This window comes from Fulmarus glacialis, unplaced genomic scaffold (genome assembly GCF_000690835.1).
Source record: "Fulmarus glacialis isolate BGI_N327 unplaced genomic scaffold, ASM69083v1 scaffold24745, whole genome shotgun sequence".
Classification (NCBI taxonomy): domain Eukaryota; kingdom Metazoa; phylum Chordata; class Aves; order Procellariiformes; family Procellariidae; genus Fulmarus; species Fulmarus glacialis.
This window is the reverse complement of record NW_009215290.1, coordinates 2,487-29,526: the sequence shown is the minus strand read 5'-3', so window position 1 is coordinate 29,526 and position 27,040 is coordinate 2,487. Positions and strand designations below refer to the sequence as shown.

Sequence of the window (27,040 nt, the reverse complement as noted above, 5' to 3'; positions counted from 1 at the left end):
CTGCTGAACTTAACTGCAGGTTCTCAGTACAAAAGACAGTTAATCTTGTACTTCTTATGTTTTGTTTTACCTATTAGTGCATAGTTATTAATCTGGAATCCCCAGATTCTTCTAAAAGACATTTTTTATTTTAAGGAGGCCGTAATATTTTGTGATATACATTAAAAACAAAAAACCCACCCAACTGGCTTCATGAAATAAAATGAATCATCAAGGAATTAATAAGAGGAAAAGAATTTCTTCCTGTTCAACTTCCATGTACAGCAGTGGCAGAACTGTGAAATGGAAGTAGCCTGTTCTGGTGACAGTTTATATTACAAAATAAAGGATGTAAATATTTTCTGTTTCGGTTTTACAAATAATAGAAAGTACTGAATTTTTGCACTTGTTCTTCTGAAAGCTGTTGATTTGGGAGAATATGACTGGATTTGTTGGATGCGGTCTCTGTATCCCTATACTAGTGACGGATGTTATCTCGTATATGGATAGAAGTACTAGATACTAATCAGTTATTCTCAGGAATAACATAAAACAAGCTTCACTTGTAGCAGCTTTTTACAGGGAGCATTTTGGGTCAGGGTGAGTCTCATGTAATTACAAAAAAGGCTTGTTCTTCTTGCACTGTAATTTTTAACATTATGGGGGCCAAATAACCTTGATATTAAGTGTTAAATCAGGCTAGTGATTTATTTTTTTTTGCACATACCCTTGCAGTGGACTAACCTACTGGGTTCGATCAGTGCATGTCCCCTGAAAAGGCCTCAGTTGTGACCTGTCTGTCGTGCTTTGTTTACAGTGAAGTTTTGCCTATGTGTAACTTCATAGCCAGTATGATCACCAAGTATACAAAAAGCTAGTACAATATAGTCGTCTCTATGGTATTTGAAAAGTACAGCAAACCATACATAATAAAAACCATCTTGTGAAATATATTACTTCACGAACTAATGACAATCCAGTGAAGTTTGTTTTCATGAAGACTACACTGCATTTTGATTGAACAATTCACTCCACTATTTGACTTAAAATATGATATTCAGAATATGCAATTTTGTATAGCAGTAGTCTTCTCTACCTCTGATCTAAGAATACTTATTTCAAACTAGTAAGCTTTTAACTGAATCACTTAGCATGAACACTTCTATTTTAGTGCATAAAAAGGAAGCAAATAATAGAAAATAACATTTAATGGCAGTATTTTAAAATGTTAAGTTTTAACTGCCATAGAGACACCACCAATTCAGGAATTTTTAAAAACTCCAAATGACTAGTTTTTATTTGATCTGGCAGTGGACCAGTGCTCTTGCTTTTCAAATATTGTTAGCCCTAACAACTATGGCACTTTCATTTTAGAGTGAGTATGTACTTCATGTAGCTCGTAGGGTGATATCAGTGCAATCACTACGATGTGCAGGTAATGCTTTCTGAAATGTGGTCTGCTAGAAATATTGCTTCTCCTTCTCTCACCAATCTCCCTGATAAGACTGTTGTCTCCTTCAGTCTGAATATTTGGGTTTACAACAGAGACTGGAATTCTTGAAAAAGGTCTATTAGCATAAGAAGTCTGATTGTTACAACTGCTCATGTCTTAAAGACACATTTGGATTACTCATGTTAGTCACTTAACTGAATACTCTGCAATCTGTTGTATCATGCGGATGACGTATCCTGAGACTTGGGAAGTTTCCAGGTGCCAACACAGTGACCTGTAACTTGTGGACTAGGGGTTAGAACTAACTGAAAGACTAACTTGCTGTCATACAAGCATTTAGGACATCAGTGGTAGTTTTGTGTCAGGAAGAGTGAAGATGCGGGCAAAATAAACCCCCCCCCTTTTTTTTTTTATTTGCAAATTCTTAAAATTCATTTCCTGCTGCAAATTAAGAAAAAGCCAGCTAGCACTTGTCCTACTGTTGAGATTAGCTCAAAGAAGCAAACAGCCACTGTTTGACTACAAGAAACCTGCAGAGAACATGAATAATGAGAAGGGATTATCAAGTGCATCAAATAGGAAATGGTGCAATTGATTATCTGTATCTTTAAGGAACTTTGCTATTTAAAAGCAGACAACAAATTTATCGAAGCTTTGATAAATTTCCTTTAAATAGGTAAAGGAAGTGATATATCCAGTTTGTGAAGCAGCAGATGGACTTCTGCTTTACGCTCTGATAATTCTCAAAGATGATACCTTTTCCTTTGTACGCATTAAAAAAAAAAGTAAACCTAGTTAGCCACGAAGTAACTTGCTCAAGAACAAAGACTGTACAACTTTGCCTGTGTAGGACTAACAATGGGCCAAATGAGATTAGGCCTACTGTTCATAGAAATAATTCCTTAAGTTTTATGGCTGTGGGTCTTAGGGTAAATATATTTAGTTTGTAAAATTTGTAGCTGGCAGATACTGGATCTTAAGGAATCCATGCCACAAAGCATTTCGAAGCTGGAAAATAACAGTAGCTCTTTAACATTGTCACATGTACTTTGAATATACATTCCTTCTACTGTAGTTACCATAGCCATAACCGATTATTGCACTGCTTTACAAATTATTTTACATGTGTCCTCCATGTACATTGAACCACTCCTTGAAGAAGAGTAGGTATGATTGTGCTTTCCAATGGGAAGTCCAAAACCGAGTATCATAATTTAAGATCTAGAGTAGGTCACTGGGGAGAACTGACACTACAGACCTGGTGGTATTTCCTTTACCCTGTTGTTGTGGTTTAACCCGGAAGGCAGCTAAACACCACACAGCCCTTCCCTCACTCCCCTACAGTGGGATGGGGGAGAGAATCAGAAAAAAGGTAAAACTCGTGGGTTGAGATAAAGACAATTTAATAGGACAGAAAAGGAGGGAAAATAATAATAATGCTCAAAGAATATACAAAACAAGTGATGCACAACGCAATTGCTCACCACCCACTGACTGATGCCCAGCCAGTTCCTGAGCAGTGGTCCCGCACCCCTGGCCAACCCTCCCCCCCCAGGTTTTTGCTCAGCATGACATCATATGGTATGCAATATCCCTTTGGCCAGTTTGGGTGAGCTGTCCTGGCTGTGTCCCCTCCCAGCTTCTTGTGCATGTCCAGCTTCCTCGCTGGCAGGGCAGTATCAGAAGCTGAAAAATCCTTGACTTGTTGCTGAACAATGCTTACACTAACTAAAACATCAGTGTGTTATCACCATTATTCTCATCCTAAATCCAAAACACAGCACTAGACCAGCTACTAGGAAGAAAATTAACTCTATCCCAGCCGAAACCTTGCTTGCTCCCCTGATGTTCTAGGCTATAAGCACATACGTGATTTTGATGTAAAAGAGAATCTGTGCAAGCTGTGTCATCGTGTGTGGTAATAGTACTACCACTTGCTCACCCTAAGTAAGTCCGTTTCTTGGGTTAAACAAGGTTTTCTGTTAAACATTGTATTACAAGACTTTTTACGCTTGTATGTAAAAAATCGCAATTGTAGCAATGTCTGTAGTTTAGTCTGCTGCAAAGCAGAATAAGGAAAATAAGAAAAATAATTAAATGGACTTTCTGACAGTAATAGAATACTAGTTATATAAGTACTCATACATGTAACTTTTTCTTGTCGGTCATCTTCAGCCGGGAGCGTTCCATTTCTGCTTTTGCATAGTTGCTTTAAGTTAATAGATAACTACAAATTCAATAAGCTATAGCTTATACCCAGGAGTTCCTTTTCTTAGCCAAGCTGTTGGCTCAGAGTTTTATATTCGTTTATCTTGGAAACTAAATATATTTGTTTTTCTAATTATATAAGTTGGTAAGAATAGTGGGAGAATATTTCACCCAGAATAATTTAGAGAAAAAAACCCCAAGCAAACACACACACATACCATCACCCCCAGTTGTCCTGTCCTGTACCTCTCCCCTCCATGGCCCCCCCAAATAAAAAGAGGAGGGGAAAAAAAAATCAATCAGGGAAATAGTCACACTGAGGATTTAGTTTTGGAAGAGTGTTCAAAGAAGTTTTTGGAAACTAAATAAATTTATGCTCTTAAAAATTGGAGGGAAAATAGTCTAATTGCTAAATTTTAACTATAGGAAATTCATGGAGTAATGAGGCCTGGAATACGGGGTATTGATAACTATAGTCACAAATAAAGTGCTTTTTGAATTTAAGATCTATTGTAAGCATGCCTCTTGTGTCTCAGGAAAATCAAGAAATATGGGCAAACTGAGTCTACTGAGACATAAAGTCTGTGAAAGTTGACAAGCTTTTGGAATAATACAGACTGAAAGCTTTTTGACCATATAGGATGATTTTGTCATCTTTGTTTTCAGAAATCTTTGTTTTCAAGTCTCTGAATGATTCTCATGTTGAATTTTTAAGTCTCTTATTAGAAGCGTGCCTGATGCCTTAAGTTTCCACTGATGAGCAGAGTTTCAGCTTGAGGGTGTTTGGCCCAACTTTTGGATGAGCAGTAGTATGCTGACTAGATTTGGAAGACCACATAATCCCAGCTGGGATTCTTGGTTATGCTAGAATGCAAGCTATGTGCCCAATTTTGTATTTTAGTTCATTAAATAGGATACTCCAGATAGCTGATATTCAGCTTTGTGCTTGGAAACCATATTCCTGATTTTACACATGAAGCTTGTTCTTAGTCTTGAAGCATTCCCAGCATAAATGTATACTACTTTTTTGGGTGGTACAAGACAAAAAAGTCATGGTAGGCTAGTGGTTTTGGATGACAGTTTCCTAGTAATGTGCAAGATAAGTGAGATTTGCTCAGACCTTGAGGAAACTATCACATTTGTGAAAAAGTTACAAGCTGGTGAAATATTATGTTAGCATGCTAAGTTCAAGTGTCAGATTTACTCCTCTACTGCTGAATCTGAAAATGGGTATTTGTCAATTTGAAGCATAAGCTGGGGGAAGGAGAGGACTGGGTGACTTTGAAACTGTATAAAAGCATCTGCGGAGCCTGAGTGCAAAGGGCTGTGACTGGCTTGTCTGATTTCATCTGCTAAAGACCTCTAAAAATTATTTTAGATCTGTGTGAAATCTAGGTAGATTGGGCTGTAAAGGAGGCAGAGCTTTGTTCAGGGTAGGTTGCCTACTTCGTGAAATGCAGCCCCTGAAACCAACAGACTGTTCTACTTGCTTGAGAAACAACAACAGTTTCATGAAGTACAGCTCACTGCAAAAGGCAAACTGAAGTAAGATGAAGATAAACCTGGAAAGGAATCTCTTTATTCACAATCTTTCATGAAAAGGAAAAAGCACAGTTAAATACTCTGTTCTTCATAAAGACTTCTAAGAAAAATGGCTGTGCTACTATTTTCTATGAAAAGGTAAAGAGTCTGAAACAATATCTTCATATAACTAATTGGGTATGTTAGAACTTCCTGGTTCTTATACTGGCTTTATCGTGTTTAAGAAGGAAAATAAGTAGCTCAACTCAGCTAAAACCTCCATCTGGCCCCAAGGTTAAGCATGTGAATAAATCTGCAATCAGTTGTTATCTGAGATAAGTTTGTTTTCTGAGAACTGAAGAGTTACCGTTTGCTGAGCATGATTTGCAATAAATTAAATTAGCCTCTAACCCACCTTGAGCTTTGGTACATGTCTGACCTGTGAAATACTCATTAGAACTGCATCCATGTCATGTTCATTATGGCACACTTGCTCTGTGAGATTTGAGGAGAGATCCTTAACTCAGAATACTGGAACACAAATTTTATAGGTTTCTTTCCAGAAGTCATGAAATCCTGTTAGGACTGCATAATATTTTCACACGAGGTTTGTCAGTGTCCTTGCTGAGTAATTTCACCCTGTTTTCATGAGAAGAAAATGGTAACTGAACATAAAGAATTACTCTGTAAGTAAAGAAGGTACTACTTTTGCTACTCATGAAAGTAGAGCTGTAATATTAAAAAAAAAAATTGAACAGGATTCTTGCTGAGGCTATTCATTAGAAATTGTTTGAATATGCAAAACACTTCATGAGTTGTTACATAGAAATCAGTCCAGATAGTCCTCCTATTATGGCAAAGTGAAATTAAGAGCTGTTTCTTGGAATTTTTTCCAAGAAGTGGAAGGATGGAAAGTAGCCAAGGAAACCAACTTGAAACATGGCTTATTACTAAAAGGTGAGTCTCAAAAATGAAACAATGTAATGCTTGTATTTGTTATAAGAACAGATCAGGGACTTCACATGAAGGAAAACAGGCAGGAAAGACAGGTAGGAAGATGAGGATAATAAATGGCTTCAGTGTTGCAGGTCTGTGGGATTTTCCTTGCTTACCATTCCCATCTTGCATTAGTTTACAGTCTAATCATGTGAATAGCAAGAATCTGGAATTTTTAACATACATGAATACTGAGGAAATCTAAATTTTTGAGGAAGGGATTCTGTTAACTGGATTACTGTGAGTTTTTTAGAGTGTTTTGTGTATGCATGTTCCCAAATGAGGTATAAAGTAAGATTTTTTTTTCTTCCCCCCCCCACCCCCGCTTGTCATGTTCTAAATTAAGAACATGTAATTTAAATTATAAAATGTTAACTGTGCTTCTGTCTCAATCTGTGGTTGTTTGAATTTATATTTTAACAGGAATCCTACTCTGAACAAAGAGTCACTGCTTCATTTACCTTGTGTCTTGGAATGTCAAAAGAAATGTCCTCTACAGATTTTCATTACTCTCTTTTGGAAAACATGTACATACCTATGTGGCTTAATGAAACAGGCTTCATAGCCATGCATACATTCAACAGCATACACATGTATATATCTAGTGGGAGGAATGTGCATATCATATCCGACAGCTCTGACTTTAATAGATACATAGGAATTAAATGGAAACAGGAATTTTCTTCAGCCTTCATACTCATTTTTTGCTGCTGGGATGGACACTGGTAGATGTCTTCACTTACTCTCTGGATGGCTGAATGTGTTAGAGTGATAGGAGAATTAGACATGGAAGCTTCTTAGAGTAACTGTCTTTACAGCATGTATTGTTTGGCTGAATAAGAAAGGATTCTTTGGGCATGCTTCATGGGTATGATGGGGATCACTTCCATCTTCCTGAGGTACAATTCAAAGCCCACTTGTGCTCAAGCAGAGTTCAGTTTGGAAAACCTTTATGTTAGCAGTTTGACCTGGTATTTCTTAGGCTTGCTTTCTGAAGCAGTATTGTTGTTGTGGTATGCTGGCTTTCAGCTCATCTCCTGAGGGAGCTAAAACAAACACCTGGAATCTAATGGGGGTTTGCATTAGTTTTTTTGTTTGTTTTTCTCTGTGTCCTTCTACAAAACTATCACTTTGGTTATGGTGAGTTCTAAAAAGACAAGTCTTATTCTTTGCTGATCTGGAGGGAGATTTGCTAACTGTATTCTCAATGAATTGTAAAGTCCATATTTAGGAACACTGTTTTATGGCTGGAGTTCCTGGGCATTCTCTGTGCCATTCTGGGAGAATCTGACAGCATCTGTATGCAGATACGCTATTGATGGGAACACCTTAGCCTGATGCTGGCTGCTGGGGAGGGCATATGCTGTCCAAATCTCTCCCACTGATCTTATTGCCATGACATCAGTTGCTCTTGAGGTCAGTAATTGCTATTGGGATTTAAAATGAATGCTGGGGTCTTCAAGCAGGCTACCTTCTGTGCCTTGAGGACACTGTCTCCTTTTGTATTTATGGCTGAGATAGAGGATGCTTAGGGAGCAGAGTGGTAGAAAGCTCTTCAGAGTGATTTGAAGGGGCCTTTATTTCTACTGGCTCTAGAGTTTATTTGGGAAAAAAAACCACAAAAAACCCCAAACCAAAAACTGTTGTGAGTACCCTACCAAAAAACCTTTAAGTCTATACGGATTTTTCATACACTATTTTTTGAAGAGCAAAATAAATGAAGTATGTGTTTGTGCGCACAAAACCGCACACACACAAGATCTCAACAGAGGGTGGAAGAAAGGGAACCCTCCTCTTGGCTGGTGAACTCTGAGGTGATACTTGCAATATAAGAGGGTCACAGTTTATAAGAGAAATTATATCAGTTACAGCTGACAGAAGATATAATTGGATATCATAGTCAAATTTTCATTCACACTTAATTCAGAAATTAGCAGATGTGACAGTTAAGCTGTCTGGTGCTGTAGATAATACATCTGGATGTAGCTGATGGTATTAGGTTGTTTATAGAGTTTTTTTGCAATGGTACATGGGAGATAATATCTTATCATAAAATGTCTGGATAGGTCTATAGCTTAAAACTTTGTAAAGGAATTTGTTAAACTCATCCTACCAAACAATCCAAATTCTACAGTAAAATCTCTCTCATTAAGTTTCCACTTACTCATTTAGAAAAGTCTTAGCTGATATAGCCACTTCCTTTGTCAGTTTGTTACTGCGCTTTTCAATATATTAATTGCTGTCAAATGAAGTTTCTGAGAGCAAACCCAATATGCAATGTGAATATATGACTCAGTAATTTGCATCTATATTTTGAGACAAATACAACTGTAAGTAGAGCAGTGCATATTTTGAAATATAAAGTATATGCTAGTCAACAATAATCTTAATCTGTAAAGACATTTCAGGAAAACAGTAAGAGCACACATCCCCCCCCCAAACACTCCAGTGGAAGCATCTCTTTAAATGTCATGGTAACTTAGGAGGATTGTTTGCCATCTTCCATTTCTTGAAATTTGTGTCAAGACTAATGAAGGAAGCCAGTCAGAACATAACTACACATCTACTATACATATCTACTACTTAAATTCAATTTTTTGTTGAGCTAAGGTAGTTCTCTGAGGATCACTGAGGAAGTGTCTTCAAGATTCTGTTGAATAAATGGCTGAATCTGGACAGCAGAACCTTGCTTCAAAGTTTTTTGTTTTTTTTTTTTCTTTTTTCTCCCTCCTTATGTTTAATGATTCAAGCCCTGCTCTACCCAACCAGGAGGAGGAACTGGTGGGAAGGCCTCTTCATGTCAACAAAAATAAGAACTTATTTTTGGTCCAATAAACCTCTTAACTAAATCTGAAATTCCTTCTAATTTCTGTTCCAGAAATATAATGAATATAATGATGGCAAAAGAAACAAGAAACACAATTTATGGAACACTTGAAAAAGTAAAGAGGATCAATCTATTTAGCTCTACACTCCTACCTTAGGCATTTTCATGAAAGGCAATTTAATCTGAGACTTTAAACATAATTTTCAGTAAAATGTTTAAGTAAAATGTGCCACTAGTATACATTTTGGCCTAGCAGAAACGAATATCCTGCTTTAGAAGCCTGGAGGGGGGAGCAAAAGGAATACAGGAATATACTGAAGGTAGGCTCGGCTTTCTACATCAGTTTTGCTCTCGTCCAAAATACTGCCAGTTTGGATGCTCTGTGTGTGTATGGATTGGGACACTGTCATAAGAAAAGGAAGAAAACCCTGCTGACTGATATCTTTCCTGCACAACAGAGGTCATGGTTAGTAGCCAGTGTACTGTTCCTACTTGTACAGTTTAATTGTGGTTTCAGGCTTACATATTTTAATCCGTTGCCCTGTGTGATACTAGCTTCAATAACCACTTCTACTCTGTAATGCTATTGTAAAACTCTATAACCAAGCTCATGAAGAAAAAATATACAGAAAACAAATGCTTACCATAGCAGCCCACATCCTGTAGCCCTAGAATGTAAGAACTAGTAAAGAAGCTTATTTTCTTGAATTCTCTCTGAAACTTAGCTGTTTCTTAACCACATATAGATAAGCTTCTGATTAGAACACTTTTAAAACCTGCTGCCTCTGTGTTCTTTTCAGAGTGATTAAATACAGAAAATTACAAAACTTTCTACTGTTTCCATAAAAACACAGTTTCATGCTAAGGTGAAGCATCTAAACCCAGGGAAGAATTCAATAAATTCAGTTTTCATATGTGTCTCTGTGCCCCTTCTCACCAGGTCGCACTAAATTTCTGTAAACTGTACAGTTAAATTCTTAGTCAGACCAGTAGACTAACAATTCTCCAGCACAATGAATATGTATATGTTGAAGCCCTGCATCTATATAGGTGCTCTTAAAACCCGTGCAGAGTAGTTGTTATGAATAGCTTGTTTTCATGCATATGCTGTGTTTTTTTTGTTTTCAGCACTGGCCATTTTCAACACCTTTGCATTTTCACATGAAAAGAGATTAAGTAATGGTAACAGATGAAACTTCTTGATAGAATTATGGTTCTGTTTGTTTATTCTAGTGTATTTATCCTAGAATCAGAATCTTAATAACGATGTGTGTTTTTTCAGTTTAACTGTAGTGTATGGCTGTATTGAAAAACAGTTTTTTCGTCCTTTAATTTTTCAGCTATATACAATTTCAAAGGCACAGGAATACCACAACTACCCCTACAGATTGGTGATGTGGTCCATATCTTGGAGTCCTGTGAAGGTAAGCCAGTTGCCTTCAGGCTATAGGTTTCTCTGCATGAATAAATTAATCCTTTTACTTCACAGCAATTCCCCGTGTTACATAAGTAGTTATCTAATGCTCTTATTTGTATTGATGGTGGTGTTCTATTTTGAGAATCAGAAATGTTACAGTACATGTGTTTTTTTTGGGAAGCCATTACCAAATGAGGAAGTCATCAAGGTGAATGTAAAGTTCATGCCAGCTTGTAATATACCTGACGGAAGTTACATTAGATTTGATTGAAGTTTTAATGGAGTACATTTTTGCCTCTAAACTAAGTATTTGTTGCTAGGAGATATTCAGCACTCTAGTCATCTATAGTATAGGATGGAAATCTAGTATGTTAAACTAGTCTGTAGGTCAGCATGATAGAAACATTTTTGAGCACCATCCAACTTACTGAACATGCTAAACAGCAGAAGTCCAAGTCAAGTAATGTGTGATAGATAGTCAATACTGACTGATCCAAACTTATGTAGTCGGTATGTGGAGGTATCTGACCAACTGACATAAGTGTAAAATAAATACAAGCAGCGGAAGAATAAGTGAACATAAAATTTTCTACATTTATGAAGCTGAATTCGTTGTTGATACTGTAGTGATAGTGTATTCTTCCATATTGATTTGATCTGTACTTTCACAATCTGATTGAATTCTCTCCCAAGTCTGCCAGAGCTACTTAAGTTTTTATTAGTATAAAGCAAAAGAGGGCAATTATTATTACTAACTCAACAGTTACGTATCTGCAAATGTCATTGTAATAGTAATTTATTTTCAATCTGCAGTGATGTTCTTGATCAGGTAAGAGTTTAAAAAAAAAAAAGTGCTTCAAGCTTTGCAAAATATATTGTAAAATTATCTCCTTCAACCTACTTCTGCTGTCTCTTAGTTCTATCTTACTAACTGTAGTTATGTTAAACAGAAAGGCCAACTGCTGCATTATGCAGTTACAGAGACAGCTCAGTGTTAAAAGACACTTTGTATGTTGTGGTCATAAGGATGCAAAGAATCTGAAGCTGTTTGAACCCAGCCCATTCTACTTCATAGAGCTCTATGTTATTTTGCATGGAAACAACAAAGTATTTGAGAGAAGAGCATCTGAGAAACCATACCTCCAATGTTTTGGAGCACAGAAGCATATTTTTTTCTTCTATTTGTAAGAGAAATTCAGTATCTCTAAGCATCAGTGAAAATATTGATGTCACTCACTAGACTGCTAGACAAGAGATGCATCTGTCAAAGTCATGAGTAATGATTCATGTCCTCTCCTAAAAAATGAAAGGTCTGCATAATTCTTTGAGCCTCCATTCTAAACATTTTGGCTAAGAAAAAGTACATTGGCAAGCCAGAAACCTATTCATCCCTGTATTGTCTCTGTTCATTGCAGAAACAGCATTTCAGATTTCTGACTCCTGTGGCACATTTGTCAGCCCAGCCTAGCAAGTTGAGTGGTGATCTTATGTGGTTACTTTTTATCTAAAAGTCTTTTCTGAATTCTCTGCCCTTAACACGCTATGTCATAGCTTGGTTTATGAAATACATTTGTCAATGAAGAAGTGGAGTCTTTCATATCGTGCAAGTGAGGAAGTTCATCTTTTATCAGATAACTTAAAAATATGCTGCCAGCTGCAGCTGAAGAGTAACCAACAGTAGCAGGTTTTTTCCTGTGCTCATTTTACGTGCTATTTTAGTTTGGTTTGCATGTACAAAACATATGCACAGAACATACATGTGCAGTCACAGCAAATGGGATTAAATAGATTTTACACACTTGTTTGAAAATTGGAGACTATGTGCAAATAATTCAGTTTTAGAAGTAAGTTGGAATTCTGTTATTGAGAAGATACTGGGAAAAAATCCCAGTGCTGGAAAAGCCTGAAAAAAATCTGTCCTGAGTCTTTCTTTGAGGTCAGTGATCCTCCTGTGACTTTTAACATTACCTTTCTCACAGTACTGTTTGGGGTTTGGGATTTTTCCTTTTTTTTTTTTTTAATGCTTTGGTTGCATGGCTGAAATACCTATGCTGTGTTAGAAATGGTGAGAGAGAAAAGGTAGTAGGGAAGAGATAGTATCTGTTCATGAAATTAGAGTCAGAAAATGTACGCTTTTAGTTACAAAATGCTTTCTTTGGGGTGAAATAGAAGAAGTATTCAACAGTTAAATACTGTTACTGTGCAGGTAATGTTTCATGATGGAATGAATGTGTGCACAATGGACGTGGCTTCTGCTGCAATTTAGTAAGGTTGAACTCTTCATTTTATGTTCTTTGTAGAAGTTTACTGTGACTTAACTGGGGCATAGATGGAACAAAGTCTGAGTTAGTATTTAAATTGCCATTACTGCAATACTGCACTCTTTTCTTTCAGAAGGGGTTTCTAGTTATGAATGGAGCAGTAGCCCCATAATAGCCCTTCATTTGCTTGAGGCCCTAACTGGAACTTTACACTAGGAAGCTGCTTATTTGAGTTGGGTCCAAAAGCTGTAATTCCTTATGGCAGAAAGATGGCTTACTCTTCTTACATTCAAGGAAGTTGGATATATAACAACCGTGTACTGTATTGGTCAGAAGGGGTTTCTAGTTATGAATGGAGCAGTAGCCCCATAATAGCCCTTCATTTGCTTGAGGCCCTAACTGGAACTTTACACTAGGAAGCTGCTTATTTGAGTTGGGTCCAAAAGCTGTAATTCCTTATGGCAGAAAGATGGCTTACTCTTCTTACATTCAAGGAAGTTGGATATATAACAACCGTGTACTGTATTGGATTAATACTACACCTAGAACAAAATCGGATGCTATCCAATATCATGAGTGATCTTGGTTGAGAGAGAGATATATATGTGTGTGTTATATATTACATTACAAAACAGCTTATCCTACCTTTTTTTATGTGAGTGTGGGGGTGTTGAATTCTGTGTAAGATTATCTGTACTTACTATGCAAGACTTGAAAGTAGACTATATAGTCATATTTGCTAATGTACAAGTCATGCTAAATATGCTTCCTGATATTCACTTTACTTTCATCTATGTATTTTTGAAGTAACTATTAATTTTTAAACATCCTATGCTACATAGTTCATACATGAAACAAAACCCATGACTTTATTATATGCTTTTTTTATGCCTATGTTCTGTCATACTAAGTGCACTCTTTCTTCCTTTTAGATTGGTACAAGGGTTATCTAGTAAGACATAAAGGATCAGAGGTAAGATCATGCTACTCATTCCTATGAGACTATTTTTAAGAAATCAACCCATGAAGTGGGTTTTTTCGTATCTCTTACCAGATAGTCTTATTCTGATGTCTGAAGTCAGCTATTTCCATTCTCTTTCCTTTCAAGATGAATAAAATGATCAGCATTTGTCCTGGACAATATTGGTAAATATTAGAAGTGAGGACTGGGAGAAGCAGATCAATGAAGAAAAAAATTACTGTGCCTTCAGGTTAACAGACTGATGAAGACATCGTTTGAAATAACTTTTTGAGTTAATTTACTGCTAGATGTGTCTGTTTCTGCACTTTTTTTATTGATTCTTTAGGCTGCATTCAATCTAAAAAACTCCCATCAGGCTTAAATTCTTAAATATATCTCTAATGTACAAAAATTCAAATTAATTAAAAAAAAGCTAGTATTCTTATACCTAAAGATGGAAAGCCACAACTGAATAGTTTTTACCCTGGGTATCATGACTCCTGAGTTAAGTAGCAAGAAAATTACTTTTTAGTTTCAAATGCACTTTTCTAGAAGAAAAGCTTTTTTTTTTTTTTGAAATTTGCTCTTAGTATCAGGGGTTTTTTTAGGGAGCAGCAATGCAAAGGCATTTGAAGTCAGAGACTCATGCCTATATTACAGTAAAAACGTCTGGTAGAAGTTGCTTCTCTGTAGCCTGGAAAAAGGCTGTATAAAGCTTTCACAGACACTTAAAAAGGGAAATCTGGGGAGCAGAGGGACAGTTGTTGGCAGAGAATATGCCATCAGAAAAAATCAGAACAGTCTTAAGTTGTCTATTTCTTCTTTTTCTTATTTTGTATTCAATGGCTTGTAGGTATTAGCAATAACTTGCATTAACTTAGAGCAACTAATTTGTGTCTATTTGCAAACTGTATGTGATAGTAAAATATTTTCATTTCTTTTTGGAAGTATTAGATGCTTGATTTACTATTTCACTTCGTTGCTCAATGACTGCGCATCCTAACAGACAGAGGAAGGAAGAATTTGTGATAATTATTGCATAATCATTTTCTCCAGACTTCTACCTGTTGTTTCTCATGTTCTATGAGCTCCGATACAACTGTATAGTATACCTTATTTGCTTGCTTCCATTTCTAACTCACCATAAGTTCTTGATACAGCATAGTATTTCAGTGGAAGATACCCAAAGTAGTTACTATCAACTGGTTGTTCTGCAATAATTGAGGGTGGATATGAGAGAAATGCTAATTGTCCTCTCATCCTGTCTAATACTATAACTGTGTTTTAAATACTGTGTTTTAAATGACATTTCTTTTGGCTCAAAATGCTATTGCTGTTTATTCTAATTAATTTTTTTATTTTAATTTATTAAAATTTAATCTAAAACTAAAAAGGGAAAATACTTACCAGAACTAACCACTTCCTTTTAACTAATTCTTAATATTTCATCAAGGTTGACATGAATAACATGTTTTAAGAAGTATTATTAATTTTATATACTAAGATTTCACTAGATTTACTCTTAATGGGACTTTCTTTTTTACTTTGCTTCTTCATGACTCTTTTGAACTTACCTCTTACTGAAAAACTGTGGAAGTGATAAGATGCAATGATCCTGTATCAGCGTCTCTCCTTCGATTTCATAATCAAGCTGATCTCTAAATTAGACTGCATTTTTTTCCTAGAATGAGAAATGTATGGGCTGATGCACAGAGAAAATGTTTCTTTACTGTATTTAGTACTGTTTTCTGGGGGAGTAGATGGGGGTGGAAGATGGCGTTTCTTATGAAGAAATGTAATTCTATGCATTCTATGTTTGCAGAAAAGGATACGACAAAACTTCTATTATTTGTCTGTCAAACAGAAATGCATCTAGCTGGACAGAAAACTAGATAGGCAGCAGTTAATTTGGAGATTACAGTTTATGTTCATAGTCATAGATTTATGAAGAAAACTTAAAACAAGTGAGTTTTAGAAAGCTCTCACTTGTTACTTAAATGTTCTTGGAGAGTAAGAGTGGATTGTATATTTCTTTTTTTTTTTTTGTCCTTCAACAGGGAGTATTTCCTAAATCTTTCATCCACATCAAGGAAGTTACTGTTGAAAAGAAAAGGTATTGAATTTAACTGTTTTATTACATTAATGATCTTGTCTGCTAAAGAATGAGTTTTAAGGCATGTATATGCCTTAAACACAGTAACTATAATATACACCCATGAAACTCAGACATTCTTTTTCATTTTCATTGTGTTAAATTTTCTTTTCTTTCCTAGACATACGGAAAATGTAATACCTGCTGAAATTCCTTTAGTTCAAGAAGTTACCACTACTCTCTGGGAATGGGGAAGCATCTGGAAACAGCTCTATGTGGTATGACATTTTTGCATGCCGTGTGGCCTGTTAACTAGTCCTATTTATGCATATTGAGGCTTTGTTCAAATCAGTGTCTTTTCTTAGATGCAGGGCAGGATCTGGGAGGATTTAAGAAATTATACTTCATCACTGCTCAGATGATTGCCATCTTCTTCAGTGGCTTTAAATTAAAAGGCTGACTTACTGCTGAGGAGTGGTGTAAGCCTTTAGTTTCAATCTTGAGTATCCTGTACATGATAAATTTTTCATAATTGTTTCTTTGTAGAGTTGACAAGTTTCAAGATAGAAGTATCAAACAGTAACTAAGATGCATTTGAAAAAGAGTCACCATATTCTTGGGATGCTGGAACAAAAGTTGTTCAAGGGTTACTGGGAGCATGTAGCTATTAACAACTGGCAATTTCAAGAAGTCAGTCTTCTTACTTTCAATATCTTAATTTTACATTTCTTAAAGAAAAACATTTTTTCCATCTTGGAGAAAACTGTTTTTTCCTGTGAGCACTTTTACCAATACATGAAAGTGCAATGAATTCAGAGGTATTAGTCAAATTGGCCAATGCATCTGTGTTCCTTGTAAGTAAGCAACCTGTAGTCATGGTGGTCTTTTGCATGCCCACAGTGTAGTATAGAACTGTAGAAGTAATTAATGATTTTTTTAAAATTATCTTTTTATTTTAATCGGACCTGAAATATTTTTGCAGGCCTCAACTATCCTTTATACAGAGACCAAACCTTTCTTATAATATTATACCTGTACTTGGACTACAAGACTCTGAGAGGCAAAATTTGAATTTGAAGGATAGAAGGCTAATTTTTACATTTGCATAATCATAGATATTTTGCATGTTGTAACCCTACATTAATCCTTACTGATTCTAGTGACTTAGTTATGAATTTTTGGCCATCAGACTTCGGTTAAAGTGATGACTGGAAAAACATCAAAAGATGGTGAATTCTCTAGTACCTGAGTAGTGTCTTCTAATGGATAACCTGGTTCAACGACTTGCACTGACTGCTCCAGGATCCCAGCCATTGGATTTTGCTTTTTCTCTGTTGGGGCAAAAAAATCTTGAATACGGTGTAGTTTTTCCTCATTGATATATTTTTCTGAAACATGTGACTTCTTAGCCTTTCTCTTGTTAAAGTCAACAATTAAAACTTTTGTTGTTCCAGTGAATGACACTGGAACTCCTTTAGTGACTTCTATGCATTCTCTCACTTTTCTCTTAAATGTATTAATATCACAATAAAATGTTGTTGTTCCCAGAGTGCTCTTATCAGTATCTCATACAGAAGTAAATTGCTTCTATAATGTTTTCTCTTGATGAGACTTAATTAACGAATTTTAAAACAGCACAATTAAATAAAACAAAAATAATGTAATTCCCTATCCCCATACAAACTGCTTAAATTTCATGTCATTTCTTTATGGTCACATGGGAGATTCTGTCCTTAGCAATTTGTGGGATGAGAGGAGGAAGGAAGCCAGGCTCAGTACTTTGCCTAATTCTTGCTCCTGCAATCATTTAGCCTTAAATATGACACATCCTTTAATTGTCAAGACCAACGTTTCACTTCAACTTGAAGCTTGAAACCTATTGTTTTCTTTTATATCTTAGACAAATAAGAAGGAGCGGTTCCAGCAGGTGCAGTCGATGATGTATGACTTAATGGAGTGGCGGTCACAGCTTCTGTCCGGGACTTTGCCAAAAGATGAGCTCAAAGAACTCAAACAGAAAGTCACTTCCAAAATTGACTATGGTAACAAGTAAGTGGCCTACGTTGCTTCTGGAAAACATGATAAAGCACCCAGCTAGAACAGAGATGATTATAAAGTTTTCTTCTTTGCAGTTTTGTAACTCATTAATGTGAGATGTAGGCATATTGAATCTTCCTTTTCAAACTTCTCCCTGTTATTCCTGTGATAATAGTAGATACCACGTTGAGGCTTCTCATAGCAAATCACTTTTTCAAAATATTAATTTATTTGTTAATTATAGATATATGAGCTTGTCAACTGTAAAGATTTGAGATCAGATAACTGGCCTTTATATACATATAACATCAGTGTACTTGGCACCCAAAACTTGTCCATCCTTCACAAACACAGCCTATCTCTCGTAGTGTTATGCTACCACTTCAAAAGTAGTGCTGAGAGACCTTAGTGCGGTGGATGAATAGCAGAAGTCTTAAAAGTCTGAAGTGTACAGAGCCTTTGCTAAAGGCACCACACCACCACCCTACCCCTTCCCGCCCCGCCCCAATTTACTAGGGAATTTCCAGGCAGAACTCTGGTTCTGGTAATAGAAGTGAAACTACCAGGGACAGAATAGTTATTTGACAAAATGCCTTGTCTGCTTCTTGCTAATGAAAAGTCACTGCAACACAACACATTTTTGGCAAAAATGGGGTTATGTAGGGTCGAGTGGTGTTCCACCATCTGATAAAGGGGGAGAGAGATCTTGGTAAACAGATCTTCATAGTATTGGTTTTACAGGCATTGGAATCTGCTTACATACTGTATGTAGCTATTGCAAGTGACTATGATTATTGTGGCCTGAAGGCCTATATGCAGCTGAAAGTCTTTGGTTTTCTGTGGCTAGACATAAACAATGACCACGAGCTATTATGAAACTCTTAACTTGTTGACTGTGATTTGGATGCACAGATTTCTGATAAATTGTATTCTTACAGAACACAGTATGGGAATACACATATCCTGCTACACTATGTGGAGTTGAATGGTCACTCCAAGACAGATTTTACTTTGAAATGCTCCAATCAAAGAAGCCTAGCTCTGATTAAGACAACACTAACATTTCTTTGCTTTCAGACTTTTGTTTTCATACTCTTCTATCCGAATTATGAAACAGAAAGCTTCTTCCTTTAGAGGAGCGGGGGTGGAGGGGATGTTTAAAATGGTTTGGGATTGTATAGAGGAAAAATGCAAGTTGGATAGTATTTGTATGTACCTGTAAGTGTGGGGTTGACTTGTGTGATGTGTGAAGGAAACTTGCCAAACTGTGGAGAAGGAATAAAGGGGAATGACAATGAAGGCTGAGTGGGTCATTATGGGAGAGGAGATTGAACACCAAATCAGGAGGGGTTGTGACAATCAGGTAAGGTCATGAAGATGGCTTGCAGTCTGATACAGACTGCTTCGAACAACATTAACAGTGCCATAAAGGCAGCCAGTACATCTTGGAAATTGTGAAAGGTACAGTCTGGCACAAAGTAGACTAATTTTAGAGGGGGATGGAGGAGTGAGATCCTGGATAGGCAAGAAAGGGTATCTTGGCTGAGGTGACACCATGACACTGTGGGCAATACGTAGGATGTATGGAGGAAAGATTTGAGTTTTGAATGTTGGGGTTTTAGAGCGGAAGGAAAAAAGGCATGATTTGTATGAGAGCAAAGGAGAACAGAGCATAGTAGTTAGTTAAGTAATGGGACTGGGAGAGTAAGAGAGCAACATAAAAGCAGAAGGTAAGGGGAAAAACCTGTGCATCTTGATTACAAAGGTTATATGTTAAAAAGTGAAAGAGATGAAGACTGCTTGAAGTCATTGAACACGCTGAATCTATTTTATGTGATAGGGATTTAAATGCTTTGGTGACATTACTATAAATTGCTGAAATGGATAAATACTGTATAACAGCTTGAAAAGAAAATCGTGGGGTTTAGTTAATTTTTTCTTCAATCAAATACTGTTGCACATATTTAAACTTACTTTATTGCTTTAAAACTTGAAGCAGCTCCTTGTACGTTACATTTCTAAGCTTTATTTTTGTAGAAGGAAATAACCCTGCCATTATGCTCTTTGTATTTTCACAGGATACTTGAGCTAGATCTAATAGTTAGAGATGAAGATGGAAATATCTTGGATCCAGATAAAACCAGTGTCATCAGCCTGTTTCATGCACACGAAGAAGCAACTAATAAAATCACTGAGCGAATTAAGGAGGAAATGGTAGGAATGACTGCCCAAACTTAATGCTTCCTTTACTAAAATCAAAATGAAAAACCAGTACAAGGGTTGAAGGATGCAACTTTCTACCATAAGAGTTGCTGGAAACTTTTGCCTCTGACTGAACTAAGAGTAGATTCACATTCATGTGTTATAACTACAGCTAAGCGCAAATTGAGTTAGTTGCATTTGTGCACTGGATTCAGGCTGTGGGCTAGGCTGAAAGCCTAAATCCATTCTTGGATTCCTAAATGGAAATATGTCTCCTCATTCCATCTGTGGGCTACTCAGGAGGCTGATTCATGTAGTGAATAGTTACATACTTGGAGTTCAGGCTGCAAGCTATGACTAACCAAAGCTCTTTTTTAGAAGATCTTGTGACAACACTAGTTGTTTGCATGTGTTGCTGCTTGTTAGTTAGTCTGATGGAGTTGAAGAATGTAAGCTCACTAAAGAGGAACTCAGGTGAACTCAGCATAATCTTGTGGACACCAGAAGTTAGCATGCCTAAGCAAAGCTGATGAGTGCATAAATTTCATCTTTTGAAATGCAAAGCAGGTGACCACACTTCCTTGACCTTTTTCTATATTAATTCTGTTCAGGGACTTGTAAGATACTTGGGTTCTTTTCTTCATGAAAAAATAATAATAATGCCCATGACACTGGAAAACACCTTATGAGTTGTTCTCATCAGTGTCACTAAATAAATCTTGCTTCCCAGACATCAAAATGTAATTAACTGACAATATAAGGAAAATTAAACTTGGTAGTCTGCAGCAGACTGTGTTGACTTGTTTTAAAAATAGTCAAACAATGGATAAAAAGAGCTTTAGGCCATCAAATGTTAAGTAGCTGTTTCTAGGTAGTTAAAATGGGATGTAGGTAGAAATTAGGAGCCTATTTTTGAGTCAGTAAACCTGCTCAGCTGTGTCCTGATCTCAGCATATGTTACTTGTCTCCTCTTCAAAGAGGTGCATTTTGCTTTGGTAGTGTTCCTAGCATACCGAAACCCCATTACGATGTGGATAGTAGGCCTTCTGCTATATCCTACTGTGTTCAAAAATTTTCTCTTTCAGACTTGTAGGCTTGCCTCTGTAGTGACAGCTTGATACTTTCTCTTCTCTTTAAAAGTGGCGATAATATTTCACCCTTTATATAATTGCCCAGCGGCTGAAGAACTGGCCTAAGATATGGAAGATAGAGAATCATAGAATATCTCAAGTTGGAAGGGACCCGTAAGGATCATCGAGTCCAACTCCCTGCTCTCTTCTCCTAAAGGGATTTAAGTTCTTACAGCATAGCAAAGACATTGTCAAATCTTTTAGGCACAGCCTTTTACCAAAATGTTAGTAAAGGACTTCTGAATAGTTGTATTGAAAGCAGCCTGATTTTCTTGGCAGGTAAGGTTTTGAATACATTCACATACAGGAGGGAAACTTAACCTGTCTCTTTTCTCCTGAATGAAAGTAAATGTAAGATTTTTTTCAAGAAAGGAAGGTTTGTGGAGATGAAGGGAGAAGGGAAGAGAAACAGCTTAACTATTGTGTTCCTTGGAAATATTCATAAAATAAAGTAATCCCTGTTCCATTTCTAAAAGGAGACACCTACCTGGAAAGGATAACATGCTTAGAATCCCATACAAAAGGAAGTTCTTACTTACACTGAGCAAGTCCCTAAGTACCGCAAAAAAATGATTTAAGGCATCTCTGTCATCAGCTTTTTCATATTTGCACACGGAGGTAGCTCCGTAGTCTGGGTGCAGTGTTTTGAAGAACCCAGTCTGAGCTTTTTATCTCCTTGCATACAGTGAAGGCTCTGGAGAGGAAGGTGGGATCTTCCATACCTATGTCACTTCTGCACCTTCTAACCTGCTAACTTTCTAGCTTTGTAGTAGAAAAGGATGTTGATACACCAATGAAGCATTGCGGAGGGTCAGAAACTTATTTGCTAGTCATGTCTGTGTTATTAAGCAATATATTTCAGAGGAATATACAGGGCAGTGCTTATTGGCTGGAAACAAGTATTTTTTTCCAAATTTTCTATGATTTTTCAAGATTAACTGTTACACATGATAAAAATTGAAACTGCTTGTACTATCCCACCATTTTAATTCATGGACCTAGCTAATGATTTTCCTCCTTCTGAATAGTCAAAGGATCAACCAGATTATGCATCGTACTCCCGAATGTCATCCTCCCCCACCCACAGCCTATACGTCTTTGTGCGGAATTTTGTTTGCCGAATTGGAGAGGATGCAGAACTTTTTATGTCACTATATGATCCACAGAAATTAACAATTATAAGGTAAGATTTCTTTTTTTTATTGCAAAAGAGTATCAAAAGGAGCTAGCCAAATGAAGTAAAATAGTTGCCAACATGCTAGTAATGCAGAGAATATATAAATAAAAGGAAGAAAACAAAAAGAAAAGGGAAGTGTGGACAGATCTAGTTGTTGGCAGCTACTAAAGAATTCTAGGGTAAGGAACCCCAAACATTTTGATAGGTAATTCCTGGATTGAATATTTCAGAATTCTGGAGAAGCCTGAGACCACTTCAAAGTTGAGATTATTCTTGATGGGGAATATTGTGGTGTCTAGAGTAAAGTGCTGAAACAGGGGGAAGGGGACAAAATGGGAGCAACTTATAAATTCAAAGATAGATTAAGATTCTGTTGAGTATTCCCATCAAACAGACTGATGATGGTAATGTTTCTTCCAAAAAAGGTGCCAGTCTGTCTTATGTTCAAGTTATTTTTCAAAACTCAGTGATGGTATTTTGTATAGCATTCTTCTTGTCTTTTTAGTCTATTGTCTGTTATGCAACCTTTGTTATGTACTGTGGTTTTTAATGTACTGTGAAAGGGAAGAATTTTTAAATCACATGACAATAAGATATTTATCTTCAAAACAGTGAGAACTACTTGGTGAGATGGGGGAGTAGAGGCTTTCCGAAGGAAATTGATATGCTCAACAATCTTAAAGTAGTGTTCACAGTAAGTGTTTTCCAGTTTAACCTTACTTTGTATTTGCAAATCGGATTGTCTCTTCTCTGTGGTCACTATCAGAAATCCTGAACATTGAGCAAGACAAAGAAGGAAGCAGAAGTAATCTTAGAAACACAGCAAGATGACAAGTCATTGAGTGCTTTAAGGCAGTAACAATGCTTCAATGTCCTTCCTTCAAATCAATTTGCTGCTTCATAAATTTACTGATTACTTGATTTTTTTTTTTTTTAATCTGCTGTACCTCTTGATTGCTACTATTTGCTCTATTTGTCTTACCTTATATTTTCTTCAAACTTTAAACTGTGAGGTTTTTCATCCTTTCTGTGGGCTCAGTTTGGTGGGTGGTATTTTTTTTCTTTTCTTCCATTGATTACTGAGGCTCAGTTTATTGCTGGAGGTCCTGTTTAAATTTCACAACTTGGTTCTTCCCCAAGTAATATTTAAATTCTTTTTTGTTTGTATCCTAGGATCTTGGAAATAAAGACCTCAGCAGAGACAAAATATATTTAGTTTGTCAAATAGTCCGAGTTGGAAGGATGGATCTCAAAGACAGTAACTCAAAGAAATACACACAAGGACTAAGGCGGCCTTTTGGAGTGGCAGGTAACTGTGCTATATCTGAAGCAGGACCCCAGTGATACTTGCCAACCCTGGACCATAGAATCTCTGCCAAGACATGTCAGAATACAAAATAGCTATATTCACTATCTTCCATATTTAATTTTTTAAGTCCATAAAGACTGCACCTACGTTAGCATTTTAGTTCAGGTCAGAAATGTGCTTTTGAATTTAATTTCCTAATAATTCATACTTACTGCTACGCAGTGCAAACCAAAGCACAGTACCACAGTGTAATAATAGAATTCCTTGCAGATGAAATAAAACCAACGATCGTGTCCCCAGACCACCACCAATGCACTCATACCTGTATTTGTAGGATTAAACCAAAACTAGTCTGAAGTAATTCTCCCTTTACACAACGTCACGTTTGTAATGTGGACTTTGCACTAAATGTTCTGCCCTACAATTCTACCTCTATTGGGCTATACTGCTTGCTAGTGAAAAATCTGTATTTACCTTGAGGCACAAGAACATTAATGCACACTATTCATGATAAGAGGAAATATTTTGCAATGCTATTATATGTTTTAATGATTTTTCTTTTCTAGTTATGGATATTACAGATATCATAAAAGGAAAAGCTGAAAGTGATGAAGAAAAGCAGCATTTCATTCCCTTTCACCCGTAAGATAGTCATAGATATCTTTTTTTATATGCTCAAAATATTTCTGTATCTCTCTGGCTGTAACAATCTGTGAAATGTTTCAAGAAAAAATAATTTTTCCTTTTAATAATTTTACGTTGTAATCGTGCTAATTATTTAAGTATCACTTTAAAAGGCATTTAAGACTTGACAGGGGTTACATAGCATGTTAAATGAATGTATATTTCTATGAATGTGCTCCTTCAGACAGCTGGTACCAGGTCCTATTTAACAAAACCCAAGTTAAATAGTTATACATACTCAGCAGTAAGCTTTACAAGTATGGATAACTATAATTTATATGCTAGATTCTGTTTTGAATTTGAGAAAAATCTGCATAAAAATTGGGTTTCAGTTAAAAAGTAGTTGAATTGTCATACACTAACTATCTTCAAAAGAAATGCCAGACCAGCTGCCTAAAAATGCGATACTCGCAGATCAAATGCATAGATGCCAGTATTCACTGGAAACATGTTTGTGCATTCTACATAGCACTGCTGCTATATACCAGGGAGAATAAATTTAATTCTGGAAGACCCAGGTATGATACACTGGTTTATTATTTCACTTCTTCACAATTTGATCCAACATGTTTGTTAAGTGAGAATTTGTTTCCAACTTCAGAAGTAGCTGAAAAAAATTCAAAGTTAATTTGTGTGTCAGGCTGTTTATCAGGGAGAGTGGACTGGACTGGCATGTTGGTGAATGCATTCATGTTGTGGGTTCCTACAAAATGATAGCTTTCATATTGTCAGTCTGTCACAAACTGCCATTCCTAAAGTTGTCGATTTAATCTTTTTCACTTCAGTGTATGCATAAGCTTAATGTGAGTGGTCTGCAACTCAGAGTGAGAGATAATGAAATTACAGAATGTATCATAACGAGGTCAAGTACAGTCAAGAGGACTGATGCTGTTTGTCATCTATGTTCTCAATGGTGTCTGATATATCTAGCACTTAATTCCTAGTAGACATTGTCTTTTCTTCTGCAGGGTAGTGGCAGAGAATGACTTTTTACACAGTCTCCTAAGCAAAGTCACTGCATCAAAAGGAGACAGTGGTGGACAAGGTAAAGTAGATTTTTTTTTATTTTTTTATTTTTTTAAGTAAAGTAACAAGGTCTTTTTGTGGAACTTCATTCTATATTGTTTACATTTTAGAGAAAGGCTTTTAGTTAGAGCTGTAGCACCGCCATGGAGGTGGGTCAACTTTGAAGCTGGAAGTGAAGAATCATGAGTTTGTTGCAGAATCTTGGAGGCTATTTAAATTAGTAGCTACAGTTTTGGATTAGAGAGCTTTTACTTTTGGCTAAGGGAAGCGAGGAAGTGAATTCTTATCACTGTTTTGGTGGGTAGAAAAGGCAATCATCTGAAGGGAGAATTGTTTTTTTTTCTTACCATAAATGTAATCTTTTTTTTTTTTTTTCCTTACTAGGTCTCTGGGTAACTGTGAAAATGCTTGTTGGAGATGTGATTCAAACTAGGAAGGACTATCCACATCTTGTAGACAGAACCACAGTTGTTGCTAGAAAGCTAGGATTTCCTGAAATAATCATGCCAGGTAGGAGGTGCTTTGTTCTGTAATAGGAATAGATTTTTTTTTTTTTTTCGTTCCCTATGTTAAAGAGCATCAGCTGCAGCCTTATTTACTCACTTCTGTAATGGGTAACTCAGAGGCTCTTTAGAATTCACTCTTCTTTTGTTCCAATATTAGAGGCTTATATAAAATAGTGAAATACTTGGAAAGTATTTTCTAGTACTTAAACAGAAAAAATAAAATCAAGACAGTGAGGGATAATCCCAGCTCCTTGTACATAGCTTTCTTGTCTTCTAAGTAGATTATGGTGGATGCTTACTTAAATTTTAAATTAACCTTATTTTTATTGTAACTTATCACTGTTCTTTAATAATAATAAACCTATGAGTTTACAATCTCTTGATTTTTTTGGATTTATGGTAAGATATTTTCCAATTGAAGTCACTCACTGTCTGCAGTGCTCCTTTTTTAAAAACAAACAACACCCCCCCAAACCCTTCAATTCAAATCTCGACACTTCTTTTAAAAAAGTCATTAATTTGTTCACAGGAGAAAATTAAAATACGAAGCTCCCTCTAGAAAGAGAGCTGTGTATTTGGGGAAAATTCAGTAATGGCATCATCTGTCACCTCACCAGCAGGTGTCAGTGCAGGACGAGAATTGCTTCAAGTCACTTCGAGGACTCCCATTTGGTTCGTTTCACATCACATTGTAGTATCTTCTCAGCTAAGAATAACAGAGATGAAAATTTAAGTTCAGTTGGAAAATAAGATATTTTTATCTGTTTCACTGCAGAAAAAGAGGTACTCTTGTGAAGTTCAATTGACTCTGTGCTCTCACAGCATTTTCATTGATTTTTAACCTTTCCATTTCTTTTTTAGGAGATATAAGAAATGACATTTATATTACATTGCTGTATGGAGATTTTGATAAATACAATAAAACAACTCAGAGAAATGTGGAAGTGATAATGTGTGTCTGTGATGAAGAAGGAAAAGTAATGCCAGTAAGTTGTTTTGGGTTTTTTTTTTTCCCCCTGTATGATGGACATAGAAACATAAGTTACATTACAGGAGTAAGTATAATTTCTTATAAATCTTTATAAAATACCATTGTGCAAAAACTTGCAGTTCCCTTACTTGTGTTGTCTTGTGACATCTCATGACTGATCAGTTTTATGTTGTTTAAAGTGACATATCTATTAAAGTCCTATAAAACTGTAACGAGAAATAACACTCAATGACCTATTTTAGCTGTGCCAAGGAACAAATGCT

At 36.2% G+C, this 27,040-nt stretch overlaps 1 protein-coding gene across 1 annotated transcript in view; it reads left to right on the top strand.

Annotated features, from left to right (window-relative positions):
* LOC104077609 (dedicator of cytokinesis protein 2-like) overlaps positions 1 to 26,772 on the top strand; it is a gene marked incomplete at its 3' end in the record, with an annotated part of 27,369 nt that extends 597 nt beyond the window's left edge. Inside the window, exons 2-14 of the mRNA XM_009578895.1 lie at positions 10,325 to 10,408; positions 13,595 to 13,635; positions 15,681 to 15,736; positions 15,897 to 15,993; positions 17,616 to 17,764; positions 19,831 to 19,966; positions 22,113 to 22,267; positions 22,874 to 22,955; positions 23,435 to 23,570; positions 24,137 to 24,212; positions 25,223 to 25,299; positions 25,665 to 25,790; positions 26,648 to 26,772. Of these exons, the coding sequence (XP_009577190.1) occupies positions 10,325 to 10,408; positions 13,595 to 13,635; positions 15,681 to 15,736; positions 15,897 to 15,993; positions 17,616 to 17,764; positions 19,831 to 19,966; positions 22,113 to 22,267; positions 22,874 to 22,955; positions 23,435 to 23,570; positions 24,137 to 24,212; positions 25,223 to 25,299; positions 25,665 to 25,790; positions 26,648 to 26,772 (1,340 nt within the window). The remainder of the gene's footprint in view (positions 1 to 10,324; positions 10,409 to 13,594; positions 13,636 to 15,680; positions 15,737 to 15,896; positions 15,994 to 17,615; positions 17,765 to 19,830; positions 19,967 to 22,112; positions 22,268 to 22,873; positions 22,956 to 23,434; positions 23,571 to 24,136; positions 24,213 to 25,222; positions 25,300 to 25,664; positions 25,791 to 26,647) is intronic.
* Between the last annotated feature and the right edge of the window lie 268 nt (positions 26,773 to 27,040).